Source organism: Parasteatoda tepidariorum, chromosome 9 (genome assembly GCF_043381705.1).
Source record: "Parasteatoda tepidariorum isolate YZ-2023 chromosome 9, CAS_Ptep_4.0, whole genome shotgun sequence".
In the NCBI taxonomy this organism is placed as follows: Eukaryota; Metazoa; Arthropoda; class Arachnida; order Araneae; family Theridiidae; genus Parasteatoda; species Parasteatoda tepidariorum.
In genome coordinates, this window is record NC_092212.1 from 11054211 (window position 1) to 11075581 (window position 21371).

Here is a 21371-nt window from a genome sequence, read left to right on the forward strand (position 1 = left end):
GTTAAATTCTTTTAATGCTTTACTTTTATGTTTATTTTCTTTGATCTCTATACCTAATAATTAGAAAAATGGTAATATTTGCTGAAATATCAGATCTGTGAGATGAGCCTTGTATTACAAGTTCAAATCGTTTTAAGTTTTAAACTATTTAAATAAATGTATAACCACTAGCTATTCAAACTATGCTGTTGATAATTTCCGTGTGATGTCATGATATTTTATTTAAAAATTATTTTTATCAATATTATAAATAATTAAGTCCAGGATTGGGAAGATTTAAATCATGTGATTTTTTTTAAAATAATTGATTTAAAGTAACTCCTTTTTTTAAAAATTGTTTTAAATCACCTGATTTTTTTTAAACCATTGATTTGAGTTAAAAATGCTACTTAAGCAGTATAATTTATTAATATATTCTTAATTAAGAATGTGTAGTCTTTTTAAATATTTATTTTATTGAAGATTACGGATTTCATAATTAGAAATAATGAGTGGAAAATGCTAGTAAATTATTATTTGATTCCTAAACAACAGAAGAAAGATTATTTGATTAAAAGTTTTGTTAAACTTTTAAATTAAAAATATTTTTTAGCTCTACACAAAATAAGTTGCTGTTTAATAAATATATTTCTATCAGGCTTATTAAGTTTGTCTATTTAAATAAGAGTTCTTTTAAAACCTTTATTATGTAGTTTGTATTTATAAATAATGGAGGAAGACTTTTTCTGTAAGACTTTTTTTGTAATTAAGAATAATTGTTTTGTTTTCTGATATCAATTTATTCTTCATTTCATATTTAATATAAAAAAAATTATATCTTAGTTTGTCTTTACACTTAATAGATTATACACGAATAAATTAATTTCATTGATCGCCACTATTATAATCACTGAATTATAAATTCAAGTCCTTTTTGATATCAAACTTGGAAAAATAAAATCATTGCAATTTAGGACATGCTAATTTTGATTCAATTATTATTATTTTTTATTTGAGCTGTGTTTACTTGATATATACGTATATATATTTTTTATAGAGAGCACAATACCAAGATCAATTATCTAGAAAACGATATGAAGATCAATTGACACAGCAGGTAAAATTTCTCATATTTATTTACGATTTCATAATTATTACATATTATGTTATTTATTAATCATATTTCTCATATTATTTCTCATATACTCTCTACATAAGAGAAAAAGAATTTATGTTTAATTTTTACACTTCAACTAAGACTATGAACTCCTTTGCAAAAGCTTAAGTCAGAAATACGATTTTTACTCTAATTGGTTCCAATTTTACCATGCTTAGGGTTAAAAAAATCTTTTTAAAATTTTTTTTTTATAAGATTGAACTTTTTTCCCCAGATATTTTGGCTTTTTCGAAGTTAATTAGAGTAAGGCTTGAGAAACTAATAAGCATTATTAATTTGTGTTAATTTAGGTATTTTTTTTCATAAAAATTCATTTGAAATCGTGCGTAACAAAAGTTTCAAATCACGAAAAATGGTATTTTAAATTATATATAAATAGATTTGTAACTTCATTGAATTCTCATTCTAAAAGTATTATATATTGCATCTTGTTATAATGATAGTATCAATTATAATTTGAAATTAGTATCTCAAAATTTTGTGAGTATACCTTAGCGATTTTGATTCTAAAATTAGAAATTGCAAAAGAAAATATTTGGAAAAGCTGATTAAAAATTTAAGCATGATAGAATGTAGAAGTGATGGAAATTATGAATGTTTCAATCTATGTAGTTCATATTCTATTCTATCATAAAGAGAAACTTAATGACTAATATTGATTTGTTACTAATAAAATAGAATTAAAAAAAAAACAAGCCTGAGTTTTTTCAAGTTCTTTTTCAGGTGAGTATTTTTGAAAAACCAATTTTTTTTGCATTGAGTAAAATTATGAAAACCACAAGCCTGCTTTTTTATATCAGATACCAAAATTTACCATGATTATTCATACATATATATATGCAAAAGTTTTCTAATGAAAAATTGCATGATATAGAAAAAATATGGTCTGGATTTGCATTTATTAAATTTTTCTAAAGTACCTGAAAAAGTCGGGATTTTTTTTTCTGAGATTAGGTGGGAACCCTGCTGTACTTAAAAAATATCTTATCAAAATAAATATTACTAACCTTTTTTATTTTGTCTGTCTTTTGGTTTTGAAGTAATACACTTATTATTTTTTTCATTTTAAAAGCAAAAAGCGAATGACGAAAATCTCAGAAAACAGGAGGAGTCTCTGGCAAAACAAGAAGCTATGCGAAGAGGTTGGTATAATTTATAGTTCAAAATGTTTTTTTCTTGCTTTTATTGTACTTAATATTTATTATTTACTTAATATTTATTTATTACTCAATATTTTATTTTACTAAAATACTTATTTTGCGTAAGTCATTGTTTAATTTGGGGAACATCACTATTAATTATGCTTGCAATTCTTCAAATGCCATGGTGCATAGCATTTTTAAAAAATGCTTAAAGGTGCTTATTTTTGATTTTCGTTTTTTAAAAGCCCTTAAAGGTGCTTTTTTCATTGGGCGATTTTAAATAGTGCTTAAATTTCCCTTTTCCAAATTGAGATTTTTCCTTTACCATGTTGATTTTCGCTACGAATTACTGTTCATATTGTTCTATTCAATGTTTTCTCAATTAATTCAACCCCAATCTATTTCGGCGCATTGTCAGTCCGTAGCGTATGAAAACGCCATTCGATTTACAAAAATTTTGACAATTGTCAAAAAATTGTTTTTTTGACACGACTGGTTAAAACCGTCAATTGTCAGAAACTTTCCCACCCTGCCTAATTATGATATTTTAAAGTGCTTAAAAGGTGCTTATTTATTGTTGAATAATTTGGCTATGCACCCTGAAATGCTCATTTTACCTTTTTTTATTTCTATTTTGTCCACTTCTGAAAAAACTTGCCATCCCTATTGTGACCAACTCCATTTTTAATTTTCTTGATTTTTTATTTTTTTTTAAATGTCTTAGTTATGCTTTTGTAGCCTCTCCATCAATGTTTACTGATTGTGCCTTACTGCATTAATCTAAAAAGTAAAATAATTCAATTTTGCTATTTCCCTGTCGTTTCATTTAGCATATCTGTTAAGAGTTCTATTAATTTTTTAGCTACCCTAGAGAAAGAAATGGATGTGAGACATAAAAGTGAAATGAAAAGAATAGAGGCTGAAATGAGAGCAAAAGGAAAAATTGAACGTGAAAACCAAGATCTTTACTTGGAACGAATAAGAGTGAAAGCTTCAGAAAGTCGTACAACTGTCCTCGAATCACTCAAGTAACTACCATTTTTACACACTTTGTTTTCTTTACAGTACACTGGTCACTAGAGGTAAAAAAACTGGCCAACAGGCCTTTTTTCCTCTTTTACATGGCATCCCTTTTTAAAAACTTGGAATTTGTTAAAGCTAAATAATTTGTCACTGTTGTAAATTGTATTTTCAATATAATTTTAATATGGAATGAATTTAAAATTGTTAAAAAATACATCTCATTCTTTACAGAAATAAATTTTTCATCTTAAAATTTGATTGTCACATAAGTTTTTTGAACTATATCTAATTGTTATTTGACTTTGCGTGATTAATTCTTTAAAAAAATTTTTTAAATTCTTTTTAAATTTTTCTTCTCAGTGAAAAGTGGCAACCACTAATTTTGCTCTTTAATCAGTTTTGGTGACACACATTTGTCATAAATTATTCTTTTCTAGAACAGCTGGATCTATTTTGGGTGTTGGATTCAATGCATTTCTCAGTGATTGGAGTAAAGTTACAACATCAGTAAGTGTTATTCTTTATTTCATAGTGTTTTTTTTTAATCAATAGGATTATTTTCTGTTTAAGGTACTGCTTATAAGTAGATTTTTTTTTTTTTTACATTTATTAGGCAGGTGTATCATTTTTCCACAGAATTTCATTCTAAGACTTAACTAACTAATCAAAAATTGAAAAAAAAAGTTCAATGTCTTCGACTTTAAACCATCCGCAAATCGTACAAAACTGTTTGAAGTACCTTATTTCTTCAGAACTGATTTGTTAATTGCAAACCACATGTGGCACATTTTTATTGACGCTGATTTAGTCACATGCCTAAAACAGAATTAAATATTGTAATCAAATTCAGGATTCATTTTTAGTCCAAAACATGCATATAGTTGTAGAGCTATAAGAAATTTTAGCCCCCCGGCAACTGTTTCATTATGCACCCTGTGCCTGAAGGAAATCAAATGTGTGTGAACACACACTGTGAAATTCAAAGTTCACTTGTATTATAATAAATTTTAAGCAATAGTGTGGGACGTGCCATGCAATGAACTTAACCTTAAAAAACATCTGTGTAAGGTAGACCTGAAAATTTAAATTTTCAGTTAGTAGTCAGCAGACTCTGATAACTTAGCAACCACTTTTTCTTCAAGCCTAATTAGTTGGTGAGTAGTGAGATCGAGTCGTAATGAGTCGGTATTAGTAGTGAGATTGATAGGTCCTTTTATATTAGTAAACACTTTTTGCAAACTTTTTTTTTTACTTGGTTTGAAATATATTTTTAGAAAAATAAATTCATGTTATGTATGGCTATAAAAAATTCAACAATAAAAATATTCTAATTATATGGCGAAGTTTTTGCTTTGTTCAACCTACTGATTGTAACGAACTTTATTTAAAAATATTTTTTGGGCGGCAAATTACACTTAAGGCCGTTCGCTCGCTCGATCGGGAGAAAAGCAACCCCCATGTTATTCTATGGACAGTTCAGCCTTACATAAAATCGTCAATTTTCAAGATAATAGCATTCTGTTTTTTGAAAATGAAAGAAAATAAAAATATCTTAATTAATGTGGAGGAAATTAAAAAAAATTNTTGTTTTGTTCAACCTACTGATTGTAACGAACTTTATTTAAAAATATTTTTTGGAGGGCAAATTACACTTAATGTATACATTATGACTTTCAAACATGTGAATTGCTAAGAAACTTTCTTCCCACATGATTCTGAAGGATCAAAAATTTTAAATGTAGGTATTGGTCATCTAAATGAAAACTATGTTATCTTTCTGAATTGATGTTTTTATCATTAAAGAATTTTCAAAAAAGAGAAGAAAAAAACTTGAAAAAGTAACTGCATGTTTATTTGAAAGTTGCCATTTTTTGTTGACTTGCCTCATGGCGGGTGGTGAATGATTATTTTCAGGTCTAGTGTAGGGTATACAGAGCAAATGTATAATGGACACTGGTACTTTAGCTTAAAAAAACATCAGTGTTGAGTATATCAGGCTGTGGCACTTAACCTTAAAAAATAAGTAATTATTAAATTAAAATTTAACCTCTTTTTCAGTCATATTCTTTACACAAAATGAAAAGTACTGCAGATATATATTGAATCATAGGCAACAATTATGTTACTGCTCACCAGAAAATATATAAGAACTCACTTGAAGGTAAAGAGTATTCCACTTTCACAAATCTTTTTTAAAAATCTTCTAAGCAACAACATTATCATTGATAATAGCAATCAAAAATTTTCAATATCACACAAAATTAACTAAAAAATAGACATCATAATTTAAACTTTCAAACTTCTCAAAAAATATTGGAAAAATCGCCCTATTTCCACTAACCTTAATTTTAACAAAAACATTAAATTTATCCCTCTTATTCTTACAAAAACTTTTTAATCTACTCCATCTTTATTGAACTTCTAATCATTGCCTATGCAGTCAATAACGACCTTAAAAAAATCAAAACCAATATACAAACTGAAATTAAGAAACAACTTGAGCTAAAAATCTCTTTATAAAACCCAATTACTCCCAACAAAATATTAATTCTGCAAAAAATAAAAATTCAATCCAAAAACCAAAATGTAATTATAAAATTCCTGTCGAAATTTTTATATCGACAAATACAATTTTTGAACACATCATTACTGTAATCTCCCATCTATGCAAACAGAAAACATTCCTAATCACAACATTAAATATACACATCCACTACTATCTTGTGGGCGTCATTTATTCTATTTGATTATCCTGTAAGTCCATTAGCATCACCGTCATAATTGTGTTATATCTTAATCCAGATTATTTTCAGCTATCACAAAATTCGACGAAGAAACAAAAGTCCCCAAAAAACTGGTGGCGTAACAAATTTGTTCCTAATTGGGAAATTTGCTATCATTCCCGATTCATTTTATGAGTGTTAAAAGTAAAATGATGCAAGTCTTTTAAGTTTTTGGTAATTCTTTTTAGGTTGCTGGTGCCACATTGTTGGTTTTAGGTTATTATTCAGTGAAGCGAGGAACCGGTATTGCAGCCAAATACATTGAAGCACATCTTGGAAAACCATCTTTAGTACAAGAGACTTCACGCTTTAGTTTACTAGAAGCTTTAAAACATCCTGTGAAGACAACGAAGCGTCTTTCAAATAAGCCTAAAGATGTTTTGCAAGGTGTCATCCTTAGTGTAAGTAGATGATAAACTATTATAGCATGAGAACATTCCACAATATATTAAAAATGACTAGGTTTGTTTTCCAATAACGTGAATTGTTTAAATTTTTTTGAAATTTGATTACATAATAGTAATTATAAAAGAGAAAATATATCAAAATGAAGGTAAGGTATAGTTTGTCTGTTGAAAGAACTCCCCTGGTCACTAAGTCTTGGACTGTCTGTTGCTATGGAAACAAGAAACAGCACATTTCAAAGAGGGAAGTTTCTCTCTCTCCCCTAATTCTCTTTCTCTTGTCGATCCTTAATATTCTCTTTCTAAAAATTAAAAAGTGTGAAACAAAATTTTTAAGTTTAAAAAAAATTTTTGAGATAAAAACATTTCTCAATAACAAAAAATTTCTGTGCTGCTCCTTTAGATGTCATGTGTCTAATGATACAGAGACTCACAGCAAAATGTGAAATCAAATGTAAAATATTTTGCGAAGTGTAGAATTTTGAATTTTTTCAATGGGGGTAAAGATGATTTTTTGTATGACACTGCTAATGTTATCGTATCCAATGTTGATGATGTTCTGAAAGCTCTAAGTTGTTGCTTTGCGGTATGTTTCAAAAGTTTTCATATTACATTTATTGTTTTTAATATACTCTCAAAAAAAGTATCTTTTCTTATCCCTAATTTTTTTTTCTAAAGATGATTTAAAGTGTTTTATTGAAAAAAAGTTTATATGTAAAGAAATTTTGATGCAAGAAAAGCAAAGTTAATTGTATGGAACAAATTAAAAATAGTTTTCGAAAAAAATAAATAGATACAGAGTTGTTCCTTTTTAATTCATTTCTTATAATGCATCAATATCGCATGATAAATGAATCTTCGACTTTACTGCAAGTGTATAAGTTGACCCCCTGATTTTTGTAAAATTGTGAACATTTGAGTTAAAATTAATTAATTCCTATTTCTTAACAAAATGGAAGGACAACTTTTTAAAATTCATTTACATATTTCTCTAAAATTCTTTCATATTATTACAAAACGTCTCTAGCTTTCATATTAAACCCTTAACAGACCAATGTTGCCATATCAGCATTGCTTACTGGTCCTAACGTCGTGTATATTGAGATCAAAGTTATTAATTGCTTATTTTGTCACTTGTGTCTTAAAATTTATTTAGTTGTAATTTATTATAAAATTATAATTAATGTATTTAATTGCTAAAATTATACTTGGGAAGCAACTTGAAATATTTCCGAACCACTAGTGTTAAATGAATTGATAATTTTTATATCTTTAAATATGCTTACTTTTATGTAAAAAATAGATTCTATAATTTATTATTAATAATTTATACTAATCAAATTAAATAGCATTTTGCATGTGTTTCTAGCCTGCCTTGGAAGAAAGACTCAGTCAGATAACTATTGCTACAAGTAACACAAGAAAAAACAAAGGAATGTATAAGAATCTATTGCTCTTTGGTCCACCCGGAACAGGAAAAACTTTATTCGTTAAAGTAAGTATTTTTGCACGAAAGGAACATACAGAGATGATTTTTTTTCTGCATTTTACAATAGAATAAAAGGAAAAATTGTGCGTTAAGTTCCGCATTTTGGAATTTCGAGACATGGGTTTTTTTTTCGCCTTTTTTCCTGTTTACCTAAACACACAATTTAAAATTATGCTTACATGATTAAAATCACACATCGGGAATCATATACAAGGATATAAAAATATTGGGATCTGTATTCACGCAGTTTAAAATCAAACATCGCTATTCATATTCACATGAATTAAAAACCTCATTTTGGGATTTTTATGAATATGATTTAAAAATCTCAGATCAAGATTCATATTCACTTAATGTAAAATTACACATCTCAATTCATATTCAAACGATTTAAAAATTTCACATAAAGATTCTTATTTACACATTTTTAAAGTCTCACATCAAGAATCATATTTAAAAGGGAAAGAAAAAAATCACACATTGATATTTTTATTGTAACATTGATAATATTCTAAGAATATTTTTAATTATTTAAAAATTATTAAAATTATATTTAAAAATTATTATTTAATTATTATCAGGCATTTTTGATTATTTAAAAAGTGTTTTGCGCATAATATTTTTGATTTTATATTTTTATTTTTACCAAACTCATCCCTGAACACAGCTTAATTTTAACAAATGGCAATATGTTACAACTGACTTTTAAAAAAAAATAAAAATAATTGCTCTTATTCATTATGTATGTGTTGCTTGTGTGTTGTCAGACATCACAATTTTTTCTATCAATTTTACCTTTATTTTTAATACTCTTTTCAATAATTTCTTAGTTAGTAATGATAAAATTGCATTAGTTTCTACATAAATATGAAACCTCATAAATTTAGTTCAAACAAACTATTGCTGATAACTATTAACATGTTAATTAAGGAAAAAATGGATAAAAATCCCCAACTGGGTTTTGCACCTCTTCCCGCAATTACTATAATTTTAAACTTCAATTTCATTTTCCTATTTTAATCATTATTTCCAAATGAAACTTACCTTTTTTACTGTTATGTAAATATCTGAAAATATCCACACACACACACAAAAAAATAAAAATTAAAGAGAATTATGAATACATTTTTATTCATAATTCTTCTGTTCAGCTATCAGCATTCTAAATTCTTCATTACATAAATTTTTTTAATTTTATAAAGTTTTTTTAAAGAATTAGAAAATATTATTGTGTGATATTTTTCTCCAATTTTTTTTTCTTTCATTTTTTAAATCTTTCATAAATTGGCAATTATGAAGAAGAAAAAGTATTTTGTATTGGAGAAAAAAAAATTCCAGACATTTTCCTCTTATAATTTATTAATTATAAATCTTAGAATTAATTAAATGAAGTTTCCTATTTGGCAGAGAAATCTTAAGTTTTACATTTTTAATGTTGANTTAAATTTCATTTTTTAAATCTTTCATAAATTGGCAATTATGAAGAAAAGAAAGTATTTTGTATTGGAGAAAAAAAAAATTCCAGACATTTTCCTCTTATAATTTATTAATTATAAATCTTAGAATTAATTAAATGAAGTTTCCTATTTGGCAGAGAAATCTTAAGTTTTACATTTTTAATGTTGATGAATCAGTGATTTTAGAATTTCTTTTAGTATTATTTTTCTTTCTTTTAATTCCAGAGATTAGCTCAGCATTGTGGAATGAACTATGCAATAATGACTGGTGGAGATGTTGTAGCAATGAGAGAAGAAGGTGTAACAGCTATAAATAAAGTCTTTGACTGGGCAAATAGTTCTCGGAAGGGGTAATTGCCTTACACTATTATTTGCTTGACAGTTCTTAAACACTAGAGGGGAGATTTTCTATCTGTCTATCTATCTATATATATTTAAGAATTAAAAAGGCATAATGTATTTTAAAAAAAATTTCTAGATGATCAAAAACATCCATGAGCATTGCACAAGTCATGGGTGATTGCACTCCATGTGCACCTCGGAATTCCGAGTTTCTTGTATCATCATTGTAGGCCTAAAAACGAGGCGCATGGCATGTGATTTTTCCACAAATTTTTTATAATTAAGCGTTATTTAAGACCATTGATTCATGGACTTCTGCAAGTCAAAACTTAGAATCCAGCAAAAGTTTCAAAATCTGGAATATAAATTTCGAAACTTTCGCTAAATCGCGTTAGAGAGACATTTTCATTATTATTATTCTTCCGCAAAATTTTTTTCCCTCTTTTTTTTTTAGGATTGTTGGACTTTTAAAATTTTTAATATTTGAAACTATAACGGAATCCTCAAATATTGTGATTCATATTTACAAGATATTAATATCAAACATCAGTATTCAAATTAACCTGATTTAAAAGTTACACATTCTGAATCGTATTTCCAATTTCGTGATTTGTATTTACTTGCGTTTGCAAAATCAATATTGCTATTTGTATTCATGCGAGCTTAAAATCGAATGTTTCTATTCGTATTCACATGTTTTTAAAACATCGATTTTAGTTCTTTCACATTGAGATTCTTATCCGAAAATCATGTATCTAGATTCGTATATTCATGCTCTTAAATTCTAATATGGTGATTTGTATTTTCCCATTGTCAAAATCTAATATCGTGAATCATATTCATGTGATTTAAATAGATAATTAAGTTATAATCATTCTTAGGTAATTAAGTTATAAACTTAGATTAAAAAACTATAATAAGCATCTATAGTTTATAAATTGGTATCGTGATATAAATTTTTTGTACATAAAATTTTCAAGGTTTTTCACTTTGTGTTACAATCCAATCACCCCTGACAAGTGATTAATATGTGTATTTAATTTTTTCTTTCTTTAAATTTAGCTTTCACTTTTAAAAGCCTATAATTACATGAATAGAGAAATTTATTTAAGTCTTAACAATTCGTAAATACACAATTGGGCGACCTTTGTGCTAAAATACAAACTAAGGTAAGCAACGTTTAAGAGCACAAAAAATATTTATAAATGCAGACAGTTGTTTCGGATGCTCAAAGGGCAACTGTTGCACTGATGAAGGTTTCCCTTTGAGCATCCGAAACAGCTGTCTGCATTTATAAATATTTTTTGTCCTCTTAAACGTTGTTTACCTTAGTTTCTAACAATTCGTACCATACCTTTATGCAAAACACTGAAAGTACAATATACAGTTAATGAATCCTATATAATTCTCAATCCAAATTGCTTATTGTGATCCATGATTTAATGAGATCCTAGGTTTAACGAAGACATTTTTAAAAGCTTGGTTAATGTAAAAAAAAGTTAACACATAACTTTGTTATTACGAGCATGAATTCAGGCTTAATGGGAAACTCAACTGAAAAGTTATTTCACTATATTTGAAGAAAAAAATTATCTATTCATGAAAATTAAAAATTGTTCAAATAATAGATTTATGTAAACAATGATGGATTCATCTGTTTTGCCATAAATTATCGAATTTTAGCACAGCATCTGATGAATTTAAATTTCTGTTCAGTTATTACAAGACTTATGTTTTATTAGTATTTTAACATACAAATGTCTATAAATTGTATGTCCTATCTGTTATTTATTTCATCGATTTACTACTTTAATAATTGAAATATGAAACATATGGTGGGGTTTCCCTCACAGAAGAAATAGTATAAAAATAAATTTAATAGTATGATTCTTAATTGAAGAACAGGTATTGATTGTTTCGCTGTTCAAAAATTGGAAATTTGCAGATATTACTTGAAAATTTTGATTGAACCTGAAATTGGGAATCATTATGATTGTTGAATTGAATTTTAATTTAAGCGTACTTATATGCTGTTTTATCTTTCAAAGATTACTTTTGTTTGTTGATGAAGCTGAAGCATTCCTCCGAAAAAGAAGTTCCGTAAGTATTTAAAATATTTAATTTTCTTCCAAATAAATATACTTTTTTTTCCTTTTCTTTTAAGAAAATTTTAAAATTTTTTTAGCCAATTTGTTTCTAGACGAAATTTTTATTGATGAATTCCAGGGTCTTTAGATTTGTTTCCTGATATTTCAAAGATGCAAATCTTAGTTTTACAATAGAATTTTTATTTTGTTTGATTTTATAATGAAATAAGTTTGAAGTTCTCTATTTATTTTATTTAGTATTACTGTCCTTGCATGTTATGACTATTATGCTAGTAAATACAAAATAGCCAGTTCCTCATAACTTTTTTTTATGACTTTAAGTAATTTTTGATTTATAGTTTTCATTAATTTGTTAAAGAAATTTACTCTTTTGCTTTGATTTCATTAGGATATATGCCACTCATGAAAAATTCACCAATTTGAAAAAAGGTCATGGATGTCCTGAAAAAATCATGATTTTTTAAACGGATTCATGAAATTTTTTCTTCGTGAGCACTTGCCGTTGCAACAACTCAAATTCTAAATTTGTGTGTCATTATAACATTGTTTTAATATTATTTAAATTTGAAAAATCACATGAAAATGGTTGAAAAGTGGTAAATAACTACTGAAAAATAAGATATTAAAAACAGTATGGATTTATGATGGTGTCGTTATGAACCGATTGGTTAAAAGAGATACCCAGGGTTTCCGCGATCTTGATAAAGCCTTGAAAAGTACTTGGAATTTCATTTTGATTTTTAAGGGCCCCTAGAAGTACTTGAAAATGATATTAAATCCTTGAAAATTTCGAAATGACCTTGAAAAATATCGAAAACTCGGGATAGGATCATAGAAAACTTCCAGTATTTCTATGTTTAACTTTATGACGCGCGTAAGTGCGAGAGAATGACTTCCCCGTCTTTCAGATGATGACACGTACTGTTTGATTTTAGGATTTTATGTACGTTTGGCTGATTTTAGGAATTTTAAATATTGGGAACTGCGCCAGATTCTGACAAAATCTCGATTCTTATTCAGGCGATTTTGATATCAATCATAGATCTTCGTATTAGACTTATTTAAAAATTATGTGTTGCAGGGATGAAAGACTTCCACGAAAAAGCGGAAATCCGCTTTTTTTCCCCAATTTTGAAAATTTCCGACTATGTTCCAAAAACTAAAATTTTTGGGAAGTCCTATTGGAGAAACCCAAGCCGCCCGAACGATAGTCGGATTACCACGACTTCTGCTATAGAGTGGAAAGGAGTCTAAGCGTTTCGTTACGAGCGCCGATATTTGGCTGATTTTTGGAATTTTAAATATTAGGAACTGCACCGGAATTTGCTAAAATCTCGCTATTTTTAATCAAACGATTTTAATATCAATCATCGATTTTTGTATTTAACTGATTTAAAACTTACGTGTTGCAATTTTTTTACGCGATTTAAAAATCGTACTAGCAATTCCTATTCACTCAATTTCAAAATCCAATATCGCGATTCATATTTAAGCGTTTTTAAAACCCAATATCGCGATTTGTATTCTCGTGAGTTTAAAATCCAACGTCGCGATTCGTATTCACGCATTTTTAAATCCAATTTTGCGATTCGTTATCACGCAGTTGTAATATCAGATATCGTTTTTCGTATTTGTACGCTATTTAAAAATTACTCACTGCGATTCGTATTCACGTGATCTAAAAATTATGCATCGTGATTCTTATTTACACGACTTAAAAATTCCATATCGCAATTTGTATTTTCGTGTCTTTAAAATTCAACAGCGTGATTCATAATCACGGGATTTTATAAATCCAAAATCGCGATTCATATTCACGCGATTTTAAAATTCAAAAACGCGATTTTAAAATCCAATATCGTTATTTGTATTTTCGTGTTTTTAAAATCCAAAATCGCGATTCATATTCACGCGATTTTAAAATCTAATATCGTGATTCATATTCACGAGATTTTAAAATCCAGTATCGCGATTCATATTCATGAGATTTTGTAATCCAATATCAAGATTCATATTCTCATGATTTTAAAACCCAATATCGCGATTATTGAAAGAAGTAGAAGTAAGCTTTCTCTTGAATTAGATACTGTAAAGATGTGATATATTTTTCATTAGTAAGTAATTTAATAGTCGCGCCTTCCAATAATTGCTTAATTTTTTTTAATATATTAGTGGTCAAAATTTTAAAATTATATTTAAGAAAAATTTAAAGTTAACTGTCGCCACTTTAAATATTGAATAAAAATCTCCCAGCATAGTTAAAAGTTGCTTTTATAAATCTCAGTATCATATAGAGCACTCCTCCTAGTGACCTGCGTTGTAAAAGTTCAGCTTTTTTTATTTTTGTCCACTTTAATGCCTAGTGTTGCAATTCATTTTCGCGTGATTCAAAAATCGTACTCGAAATTCCCATTAAAGCAATTTAAAAATCTAATATCGCGATTTGTATTTAAGCGTTTTTTTAGCGCAAATAGTTTTCCCTCGAGTTTAAAATCCAATGTCGCTATTCGTATTCACGCATTTTGCGATATCAAACATCGATTTTCTTATTTATACTCGATTTGAAAACTACTAGTTGCAATTCATATTCACGTGACCATGTCATGCGTATGATCGATGCTACTGAAAAAAAGTTAATTCAAGTATGAGTGGTTAATTAAAAAAGTCAGTGACCAAAATTGTTACTAAGAATCTATCAGAAGGTATTGAGGTGAAAGTTGGCAACTGTTTCGATTTAAAATGGTTGACTGGTAATAAATTTAAAATGATAATCAAGCCGCAACATCCAATAATTGATTAATTTTCTTAAATAGAAAAGTGGTCGAAATTTCAGAATTATATTTAAGAACAATTTAAATTTCACTGTCTAAATGCTTCTGCCACTTTAAATATTAAATAAAAGTCTCCCGGCAGAGTTGTTTTTAAATATCTAATTGATATCACAGTGTTATATAGAACATTCCCCCCTACCCCGTCTTCTGCCCGAATCTTTGCTTATTCAGACTTTGTATACCTAGCTTAAAATAAGCCTTAATGCAAAATTCAAACCTGACGTTTTTATGCATCTTGAATTTTATTCTCGACTTGATGCCAATCACCCTTGTTTTTTTTTTGTTGTTGTTGTTTTTTTTTATATATATACTTAGATCACTTTCCGAAATCAAGAGAGAGCAATGGAAGTCTTATTTTTCAGTACTGCTATTATCGACTAACATTTATCATCAAAACATTTTAGTTTAAAATGTTAAATTTCAGTCTATCTTTAACTAAAATTTAAGTCCTTGAGAATTTTATAAGAAGTCCTTGAAAAGTACTTGAATTTTATTTTTATAGTAGAGCATGAACCCTGGATACCTCAACTTCAAAATTCGCTTGTTGTAACAATATGGTATTAAAAACGTTGGGATTTAAAAGACTGGAAATGGGTAAAAAACAGTAACTACAGAAAATGGCCTGAAAGTGCAGTGAAATTGTTGTTGTACGATAAAATTTTTGCGAGCTCGTTAAAAAGTGATGACTCAAATTTAAAATGTGCTTATGTTAAAAATATCAAAATTTCTTGTTTTTTTAAAAAAATTTAAAAAAAGAAGGAAAATGGTTAAAAAAGACGATATGTAACCAGTCAAAAAATGATCAGCAAATGACTCAAACTGATGATGAAGTCATTGCGACCAAGCATATAAAAAAAAGTTAATTTACAGGTCATAATTACATCAAAAATTAAACCCTGTGGAAATAACCCATTGACATGTATTTTAAACGAAATTGTTGTTATCCGAGTGTGGCAAAAAAGAGTGTTAAATAAAACTCCAAATTATATTGGCGTAATGACACTGTATTAAAAAAATTGGAAGTCAATATACAGTAGCCAAAAATCATTAAAAATCGACAGAATTTGCGATGTAATCGTGGCGGATCAAACTGTTTAAAAATTAATTACTCATAATTTCTTTTCGTATTGTCACAATATTATTGTAAAAATAACACTTTTTTTAAAAAAAATGCAGAAGGAGTTTAAAAAAAAGACCTGAAAATAGCATGGATTTAAAATAAAATGGTCACTAGTGCTATATCAAGTTCAAAATTCTTGTCAGAATAACATCATATTAAAATCTTCAAAATATTAGAAAGCATGTAGTCAAAATCATCAAGGACTGATTATTCAAATTCGTGAAACCTTAGAACATATTAGAAATATCTGAAATCGAAGAAAAAAGGAAATGCGTGAGACTAGGTGAAAAAACTAGCATTAGGGTTATGAATTAGAAGCGATTAAATCGTCTTGAACTAAGGGCATCAGAAATTTTACATATGATTGAAAAATGATTTTTTAAAAAAATATTTTGGCCAAATATTCACAATTAAAGATTTTATTTTAAGGGTTGATGGGTGGAGTTTCTTGCAAAAAAATGGGAATTTTTCAGGCTAATTTGAAAAAAAGGGAAATTTAGTTTAAATTAGGAAAAGAATAGAAATCTAGTTTTTAAGTGCAGAAAAAAGAATCAAAACTCAGTAAAAAAATGTCTTAAATAAAAAATAAACTTTTTCAAATTTTTTGAATGAGCAGAAAGGGACTGATGAACAAACTAATTTGAAAGGCAATAAAAGAATAAATATTAATTTAAATTGAACTTAATGGTATATTTCTCCAAACCCTTATTAAAAAATTATAAAATTGTAGCTGAAAGATATTGAAAAATCGGAAAATTTTTTTTCCAGCTGTAAAAACAAAATGTAAAAGCGTAAATTTGCAATAATGAGCTATATAATGTATTTTTTTGTAAATAATTATATTTGTATGGATTTTTTTTAGAATTTATTCTAAAAGAATATAAGAAGCAATAAAAATATAAAACTGTTAGATAATATTCTAAATCTCTTCTTTGAATTGAATTTTTACTGAGAAATTACCATGTGCTGATTATAAAATTACTTAGAGAAAGGAAAAATAACAACACTTGAAAATATTTGGACACATGATTATTCTATATGTCTATCTGAATAATGTATAATTATTCAGAAAAGCACGTCACCAATTTCCCACATTAAAACTGCAGTTTATGTGGTTAATGGTTCATTGAAAAATATCTATTTTTTATATTTTACTAATCACATGAATTTAAACTGCATTCAATACCATTTGCATAGATTGTATTATATCTATTTTAAACTAAAATAAAAATAAAAAAGTTATTAAAGTTGAATTTTTTTCCCCTGGTACCTGGTAAACACACTGTTTATAGATTGTCATTCTTTTATTTATTATTATTTTGGGAATTGTGTTGTGTTGTACTGGGTAAAGAATATTTTTTCCAAAATAAAGGAGCTAAGAAAATAAGTAATTTTTTTTTCAAAGTGTAACCATAAGATAATTTTTAGTGACACAATTTATGTTTTGTTGTGAATTCTGTTCTAACTGATTTTGTTTGCTTGATAGGAACATTTGAGTGAAAATGTCAGAGCATCATTAAACACTTTTCTGTACCAAACTGGAGAACAGTCCGATAGGTAGCAATATTTTCTAATCTATTCTTGTCTTTGGCTTATGTATAGGAAATTGTATGTATAGGTAATCAACATTATCAATGTATATTTTTAGAATTCTTATAAGAAATAAATAAAAAAAATTAGGTAAACAAGGGTCACAAATTAATATTTAAGCAAGGAGGGGAAAAAGATGCAATTCAAATTATAATTTTAAAAAATAAATTCTATTAACCAGACTGAAAAATAAGTTGGCAGTTTAGGTGGTGCAAATTAATATAACAACAGAAACTATCAAAATCTAACGAACCACTGCTGAAAAGGGCAAGGGAAAAAACCATCAATACTTATTTGATTTCTGGCAGTAACAGAGAGAAGTTTTGTAGCAATTATTAGGGAAAAGTCTTATCAGGTTATCTGACTAGTTTTATCCAACCTTCCTTGCTAGTGAATTAACATATTTTAGTAATATTTTGTCCCTTTCTCTTCCTTAAATATTAATTTCAACCCTAAAAGTGTATTCATTTTTTTTAATATGGATTCTAAAAATATGTACTGATGGCAGTTGAGGCATACATTCTGTGTAAACATTCTCATGCACAGTTTGTCTATTGAGAGAATTCCCCTTGCCACTAAGTCTAAGGCCATCTGCTATAGAAACAAGAAATAGCTCGTTTTAAAGAGCTTCTCTCTTCCCAGATTTCCTTTGTCTCACCGACACAATATTTAAGCCAAAAACTGTCTTAAATATTGACCATAACCACTGCTCCGGGCGAATGGCAAGGGAAGTTCTTTCCCTTGCTATAGACCGACTGTATTTAAGGTTAAATTAATAGATATTGCTTATAATTTTTATTCAAACTTCAACAGCTGAGTAAAAGCTAAATAATAATTAAAAAAAAAATATGGGAATATCGCACATAATTTGAAAATAAACTTTAAAATTTTTAATTACGACTTGATTAAGTAGCACAACAAACATAAATATACAAATTTCATGGTTGAAAAATGACACCTGTATATATTTTATAGGGTTTGTTAAAATATTATGAACCTAAATTTCATGCAGAAAAGGTCTCTGGAAGAGAAATTCATCCATGTCAATATATATGAACCATGATATGTCTAAAGTGTCGTATAGCAGAATCTCACTATCCGGACAAATCTCACGTGGATCCTTGAGACTGCATGTCACACAAACTATCATAAGGCAGACTATCTTCTGGACAAAATACTTGTTTTATTTTAGCGTTGTGTTTATAGTGGTTGTTTCACCCATGCTATATTAAAAAGGGCAAGTTTGTATTTATGTATAGTACACTCTGTGTCAAGATAAGTTATTTTATGGGCCAGTTTTAATTTTACCCATCTTGTAGGTCTTAGTTAGACTGCTAAACCAATGATCTGTCCATAGTTATGAGTTCACTCTTTTTCACATATCAGATTTATGTTCTTTAGCATTGATGCTTTCATTTGTGAGGTAATACAACTTTATGCTTTAGGTTTATGTTGTGCTTGGCTAGTAACACACCAGAACAGCTAGATTGGGCTATGGATGATCGAATGGATGACATTGTGGAGTTCAAATTGCCTGGTTTAGCTGAAAGAGAACGTATGATACGTTTATATTTTGATAAATTTGTCCTTATGCCTGCTACTGAAGGAAAAAGGTATGTTGTTTTATTTTGTTATAAACAGTTCATAATGTCCTCTTTTTTTAAGTATATTATGTTTTAATTTATAAATTTTTTTAGACGTTTCAAATTAGATCAATTTGACTACAGTTCAGTTTGTTCACAAATTGCTACAGTAACAGAAGGTTTCTCTGGTCGTGAAATAGTCAAATTGGCATCAGCGTGGCAGGTAAACTTGTTTTTTTTTCTTTTTTAATTTACTCTTACAGCCTATAATTATTGTTAACCTTTATAATGTTTGCATATTTGTAAGGTTATTGTTATGAATTCATTGATTTATTTTGACTTTACATCATCTTATTTTCTTGTGGTGAATATCTCTTTTGTAGGCTCTCAATTATTCTAGTATGATCAAAGTACAATAAAGTTATACAGTACAGAACCCGTTATCCGGAAATCAGAAAACCGGAACGAAATTCGATAAATTTTCTTGCCATTTTTTTTAAAAAATTGTTTTTTTTTTCATAAGAATTTGTGATTTTTCTTTCTTTTTTGAAAGATGTTTACCTTACCATCATTTTGGAAATAATCATTAGTGTAATACTTCATCGTTTTTTCTTCTTTTTAAGATTATTTCCAAATACTTTTTTTTTTATTGTTGGGTTTAACAATAAAAAAACGACTTTTTGTAGCGATTGAGAAAACTGGAAAAATCAGTTATACGGAATAGCGATGGTCCAGATCGCTACGGATAATCGGTTCTCTACTGTACAACTGAATGCGGAATTTTTTTTTTAAACTTCTGAAATATGTTGATGTGCGAAATTCTTTTGAATTTTCATTTTGTTTATGTTGAAACAGGGTTGCCACTCCACAGGGAAAACCTGGAAAATACAGGGAATTTAAAAATCACATAAAATAACAGGGAAAATGCAGGGAATTTTGGTTTTTTCCCTACAAACTGGGAAAGTACAGAGAATTTTGTTTCTTATTTCGGTCTTTTAAAAAATGGTTACCACTCAAAGCGTAATCTATGGAATATTTAACCATAATATTTCTGTTTTACTAAACTGTTTCATTTACTGTAACTATTTAAGTATGTTTCTGTTTTACTAATGTTTCATTTACTGTAATTATTTAAGTATGTTCAGCTGTTTACTCAGCAATTATAACTAATAAATATAGTTAACAAGAGCACAGTAATTGCTTTTTCCCCTTAATATATTGTGTATAATATGTACAGGAAAAACACAGGGAATTGTTTTTCCAGATTTGAGTGGCAACCTGTGAAACAAAGTTACGTAACTCGAAATATAATTTAAGTGCAGCATTTATGTAGCTAAATTATATTTAGTAGTTTTGTGTGAAATTACATTAAAATACCACTAGTGACCAACTCTACACTCTCCCAACGTCATCCTTTGTTATGCCTAATAACTGTGTACAAGAAGTAATATACTTTAATTTAATGATTGAGAGTGTTATTCATTTAAAGTACGCTGTACTGTATAATGTATGAACAGCATATGCAATTTATTTACATAAATTTAGTGTATAATTCAAATAGTTAAATTGCATTAAGCATTGCTAATTGTATTAGTTACCAATGTAATGTAGTATTGGTTTGCAAAGGGCAAAATAATGAGTTAATTTGTTAATTACCAGTTGTTAATTTTATTTATGACGAACAAAAGCTTATTTTTATAATAGTTCAAAATAGCATAGTTTTTTCAATTCGCATTTGAAGAATTGTAAGGTCTGGGAGGTGAATGCGACTGTATGTCTACTTAAGCTCTGTTTTGGGAACAAGCCATAAAATTAATACTAATTCGTGTCTCAATACAAATTATTTTATTTTTAGTATGAACATTATTAAATGCAATAAATAAAAATTAAAAGAATATTATTTGGCCTAACCACATCTAATTGCATGGTGCATAGCGTTCGTGAAAAATGCTTAAAGGTACTTATTTTCAATTATCGTTTTTAAAAGTCCTTAAAGGTGCTTTTTTTATTTAGTGCTTTTAAAAAGTGCTTAATTTTCCCTTTTCGAAAATGATATATTTTCTTTACAGTGTCAAATTCCGCCTCATATTATGCAAAAGCATGCTTTTCACATTGTTCTATTCAACGTTTTCACAATTCATTCAACCACAATCTATTTTGGTGTCCTATCGGTTCATAGCGTATGAAAGCGCCAATCATTTTACATGTTTAAAAAAAATACTTGCGAGCTCGCACGTGTGTCTACTGAGCTGGGTTCGGTGAGATTCTAGCACTCTCGCGTGCAACTCTGCTGCATTTTGCAAGATATTCTCAATTTCAGGCTTCATTTTCCACCCTCTGATA

The 21371-nt window shown here is 27.9% G+C and overlaps 1 protein-coding gene across 2 annotated transcripts in view; it reads left to right on the plus strand.

Moving 5' to 3' along the window:
- Positions 1–21371, plus strand: part of LOC107450685 (ATPase family AAA domain containing bor) — a 28748-nt gene that overhangs the window by 4512 nt on the left and 2865 nt on the right. For both annotated transcript variants that reach the window (XM_071185909.1, XM_016066539.3), the window contains exons 3-13: positions 1037–1096; positions 2229–2298; positions 3161–3326; positions 3759–3828; positions 6293–6505; positions 7878–8003; positions 9680–9804; positions 11845–11896; positions 17342–17412; positions 18891–19058; positions 19143–19251. In XM_071185909.1, the coding sequence (XP_071042010.1) occupies positions 1037–1096; positions 2229–2298; positions 3161–3326; positions 3759–3828; positions 6293–6505; positions 7878–8003; positions 9680–9804; positions 11845–11896; positions 17342–17412; positions 18891–19058; positions 19143–19251 (1230 nt within the window). The remainder of the gene's footprint in view (positions 1–1036; positions 1097–2228; positions 2299–3160; positions 3327–3758; positions 3829–6292; positions 6506–7877; positions 8004–9679; positions 9805–11844; positions 11897–17341; positions 17413–18890; positions 19059–19142; positions 19252–21371) is intronic.